Genomic DNA, 5,340 nt, shown 5'->3' with positions numbered 1-5,340 from the left:
ACACGTGGAGAAGTGTAAACATATGTCTACCAACGTCAGATGGATCTGTGGAGTGTCACAAATGTAAATATGAACAGGGTGTTCACTGCGGAATGCACACAGTTCACAGGAACTAGACAAAGAGAATATAGATGGTTATGGGATTGTTCAGGAATTCTGGTATGTCTAGTGCCTCTGGCATGTCTATTGATTCTTGTTATCACAACACATTCTTTAGCTAGGACAGATTGCAGAGTTAGATAGATATCAACTTTATTGATCCCCAAGGGGACATTTCTTAAATTAACAGGATGTTTACTTTTTATACAATTCACAAAACTATACAAAATAGCGCAATATATACTCTTCACACTAGTAGTTATTAGTCTGTATGGTCTCAACTATGTGCAAACCATTAATGCCAATACCCATCTAGCCCTCCAGCCAATGGTGAACAAAGTCCATGGCCTGCGTGTTTCTCAGTCCACTTCCGTTCTGTTGAGCTTAAAATGGTAGCCTAGATCTCTACGGTCCATCTCCATCACTGGTCCAACTGTGCTTTGGATGAGTCAAACACACACAGGCCCTTGTATTTCTGCAGGAGCTGAGTCTTAGTCTCCACCTGGTTCCTCATGGTCCTCAGCTGCTCCTGCTGCTCCCTGGGACTGCTCTCAATCTCGGGCATGGCCAGGATCTTCTCCCTGGTCTCCTGGAGACGGCTCTTCAACTTGGACAGCTCCTGGTTCACATCCTGGCTATCTTTATCCATGCTGAGGGACAGGAGACATCTTATTGATTAATTTAGTGAGTGTGTGTAGAGAGAGGGATATATATATATACATATATATATATATAGAGAGAGAGAGAGCGAGAGAGAGAGAAAAATAGAGAGAGAGAGAGAGAGAGAGAGAGAGAGAAAGAGAGAGAGAGAGAGAGAGAGAAAGAAAGAAAGAAAGAAAGAAGGCTATGCATGTTATATGGGGTTCTGCCTATGGTTACTGCCTGGTCTCGAACAGTAGCTAAGCTACTTAACAACACTTCTCGGCTCTGGACTTGGTAGCCTTTCCATTAGTCCAAGTTAGCTAGCTGTTGTAGTAGCTAGCTTGCTTAGCTTGCTAGCATTACCAATACCTCAAGAGCAAAACAACCCAAAACTCATCAATTTGCGTAGTTAATAATAGATTCTAACGTTAAATATTGCCGTGGCACGTTCGTAATCAACAAAAAGTATTTACCATTTTACAATTTCAAGGATAAGAGGCAGCCAAGAGCTTTCTTGACTCGTTGCTTCTACCTCCTCCATGGTTCTCAGCTAAACAAAGACGTCATCAGAGTGCGTTGCTAGGACTCTGACCGGCTCCGTTCCATACCAGCCGCTACTTTCTTCACTAGTTCCTTTATATCGACTCGTTCATAAAGGCGAACGAAAACTAGAAAAGGTCATCTATAGACAAACGATAGATAGCTTTTTGTCATCAATATAATCCATACTGATCCAAGCAAAACCTCAGTATGAATGTTGAAGGCGCTAGGAAAACCTACAGAATTAGAACTGGTTCGAATTCATTTCCAGTCTAACCTGGTGGATCTCAACTGCAAATTCAAATGATCATAATTAGCCTACTGTGTCCATGTAATGCATTTAAAACGGCCTATAGCGCACTCTAGGTGAATAGATAGGCCAATAGATACATTTATTTGCAGCTGCAATTAACCTAGTTAAAATCAGATGTGCAACTTGCGTCATACAGTAGAAAGAGAGTGTGTGTGTGAGATAGAGCCTGTCTTTCCGTCTGTCTGTCTGTCTGTCTGTCTGTCTGTCTGTCTGTCTGTCTGTCTGTCTGTCTCTTTGTGTGTGTGTGTGTGTGTGTGTGTGTGTGTGTGTGTGTGTGTGTGCATATTAGGCTACTAGATTACATATTACTAGATCCTATCTAGTTATGTATTTAGCTTTCTAAGTTACCTGTATTAGCCTACTAGTGTTGCAGTAGATCAGAAGCCAGGATACAGCAATATGGCTAGATTAGGAGGTTAGCCTGCCTGAAAGACTTCAAGTGTCGGATAACATTGTGCCGGTTGTTTGGAGAGCAAACTTTCTCAACAGCAAAACAACTGAGAGAATGATGACTCAGGGCCTCAGGCAGATCTACCCATGTGTCTCACGGCTTCCAAAGGTCAGGCCTAAACAGATAGAAAGCCCTACATTAAAATAATATCCTCTTGTTTCATTCTCTCGAGGGAAAAAAGATTCATCCACAGGACTATCTTTGCTGCTGGAGCAAATGTTTAGTAGGCTAAATAAGGCAATCAATTATAGATATCTACTTAATTTATCCTCATAGGGAAATGGTCAAAACAAAGACACAGATAGATAGATCTGGTCCATTTTGTCCTCTTTGTGTTTGTCTCAGATGACTGTCACACTAACTGGATTTCATAATAGTTTGAGAACCCTCTGACATACTGTTATGTGCATTGGCATTTCATAACCAGCTATAATTCCATCTTCTCCTTTATCAAATTAAAATCATGATGTTTTGCAAGTTGAAGTTGTCTTGAATGTCTAAAATGAAATATGATGACTGTCAATAAACAATGTGGATTTTGATGTCATGTCTGAAATTACGAGGTATATTGTATCACAACTGCAACATTTACTGTAGGACTTAGGTTCTTTTTTGTGAGAGGCGTCGCACCAAGAAAAGCGAATGTCGGGTTGTCCCTCTCTTCCGTTGTTGACCTGCAATTCTATGTTGCTACCACAAGAGGCAGTGGTCCCAGAACATTAAAACAAAATACTATGACACCATTGATTTTCAAGATCTCTGGTGGCCTAGTGGTTAAGGAGCTTGTCTACCATGCTGAACATTAAGAGTTCAAAGCCCATAAAACTTGTGGTGTGGGTAGTTTTTTGTCACTGGATCTTATAGAAGCTATGTAAAAATTAGGTTACCTGTTGGTTGTATGTCAGTTATTGAATTTATGTGCAGTAATTGAAATACCCCTGTTTTGAAATTATACCTACAATATTTCTCAGTAATTACCCATTATATATAGACCCTTTTACTGTTGGTAAACAATTAAGTGTGCGCATTTTGGCAACAGAAGAATGAACTACGGATGCCACCAGGTCCATCAATCAAATGTGTCGCCAACTAACACCTCGGTGAGTTTCTTGTCTTTGAAATCGAGAGTTTAACATGTTTTTGAAAGATTTTTCAAGGTGCCCACCCACATCCATTGTATGACCAAAACGGTGGTAAAGCAATTATCAGACTTTCTCAAAAGTGCTAGTTTTGTCAACGTTTTGATCTGAACCATTGTATATGATCATAAGTAACCTTAAAACAGGGCTAAACATGCATTTTCCCTTTACTACTCCTTTAACTATTTACAAACAACTTTGCTACCTGCTGACTCAATCAAGTAGATAACCCACTATGTCTTGGTCTACTTATTGAAATGGAGCTACATCCATTCTTCCTATAGTGCACTTGTTTTTGATCCAGCACCTGCCTAAATAGGTTTGAGTTGATGCGCGTGCCATATTTTTTATTCTCTTGGTCTACTTATTCACCACAAATGGCCAGGAACCCGCCAGCGGATTCAGTCAGAGGTCCGCCAGCTCATCCATCGGGGACCCGCTGTAGGTCCGCTAGCCTTGTGTTATCTGGGTTTATCCCTTACCTTTGTCCAGAAACAGAAGTCTAACCAATTAAAGCAAAATAGCTAACGTTACAGGAATCATCAGTGTAACTGCTTTGGCCACTGACCGCTACCATTAATGTTATGGAAGCTGCTACTAGTTGTTGTGAGCTCATGAGCTAACTGGCTATCCCGCTCTCATTGTGCTGGATTAGCAATGGAAGCATTGGAACTGATGTGTCCAGGTGACAAGACCCATCTTTATTTATCAGACATTATTTGTGAATTGTGAATTGAAATAACATCTAATTTCAATTCACAGCTATTTCAGTGGCATGACTAGCTTCCGTCCTACCAGTCAACAAGTCAGCCTCGCACCTAATCCAGGCTGGACCTGGCCTGGTTTCTTTCAGACTGGGTTTGAATGCTCCAATCCTGGCTTTGGTTGAATGGTAAACAGGATTTGTTGCTCATGTGGGTCAGTCAGTTCCACTTTGTTCAGCGTAGATCGCATGACAGTAGCGTAATCTTAAGGCTGTTCCAAGCATCCAGGAAACCTCCAAGCAGACAGGAAATGCCAAATTTCGTCCTAGGGGGATCAATAAAGTACAGTATCTATCTATCCCTTCACACACACACACACATGCACACACACACACACACACACACACTGGCATGCACTCACACACACACACACACACACACACACACACACACACACAGACACACACACACACACACACACACACACACACACACAGCGGCACGCACACAGTCACACACACGCACACACACTCTATTTCCCATTAACATATTCCCATTACACTGGTACGGCTGCGTGACTTCTCTCGTAATGTCATATGCGCTGCCCACCCATCCTCCCACCTGTCGTTCACCACATCCTGCCGTCTCATCGCTACAGGCAAGACAACACGCAGCCCGGCTCTGAGTGGCAAGCTACACGTCGGCACCGCTTTGGCCCTCATCAGCGATGTTTAGTGTCCACCACGCCGTGTTGAACTTTCTGTTTCATCCGGGTGAGCAGGCCCACCACACTGCCGCACGGTTTTCCGGATGAGGGCGGACGCGCCACGTCCTCTGCTGACTCGACAGGCTCTCTGATCTATTTGGAGCTCTCTATTGAGATTCTCCACTGAGCTAGTCTACAATCCACGACGAGGATTCCTTAATAGGTTTTGCACTCCTCGGTCAACGCCGGCGTCAATCCGTTCTCATCACTGAGAGGTGAATTCAGGATTACTTCGGGCCTGTTCATAGGCTATGTGCTCTCAGAAATCCTCCAAAAGTATTTGAGCTTTCATCTGTAGTTTGTACAGTATCTTATCCCTGAGATAACACTCAGTTTAAACATCAGACTATGATATAAAATAAGGATATTATGGAAGGAGGGGACTGAATACGATCATAAAAACAAAGTGGAATTCAATTATGGACGATATCACAGGCATCTGGTGGGGTTTGAACGGGGGCCTGTGACGCACCAGCTTCCTCAAACACAAACACCGCTTGAGGCCTCCTCTCTGAGCCATGTAAATGGCCTTAGGCTTGTGATGGATGGCCTGCCAGATGACTGCCCCATGACTCACGATTTATCTCCCCATCTTCTCTGACGATCATCATGGGTACCAGATTGAGGTGGTTACACAACAAAAAGGAACAGTATTCACAAAGAGCTGCAGAAACAGTAATTGCTCC

At 42.8% G+C, this 5,340-nt stretch overlaps 1 protein-coding gene across 1 annotated transcript; it reads right to left on the bottom strand.

Moving 5' to 3' along the window:
• Nucleotides 1-293: 293 nt before the first annotated feature.
• Nucleotides 294-1,304, bottom strand: med9 (mediator complex subunit 9). Its single transcript, XM_084456311.1, has 2 exons — nt 1,215-1,304; nt 294-749 (listed from the first exon to the last, which is right to left on the bottom strand). Exons 1-2 carry the CDS (start codon nt 1,280-1,282, stop codon nt 521-523), a joined length of 297 nt encoding a protein of 98 aa, XP_084312437.1. The 5' UTR covers nt 1,283-1,304; the 3' UTR covers nt 294-520.
• Between the last annotated feature and the right edge of the window lie 4,036 nt (nt 1,305-5,340).

This window comes from Borostomias antarcticus (genome assembly GCF_949987555.1).
Source record: "Borostomias antarcticus genome assembly, chromosome: 22".
NCBI classification, from domain to species: domain Eukaryota; kingdom Metazoa; phylum Chordata; class Actinopteri; order Stomiiformes; family Stomiidae; genus Borostomias; species Borostomias antarcticus.
Note: the sequence above shows the minus strand (reverse complement) of the source record. Positions and strands in the feature narration are given on the sequence as shown.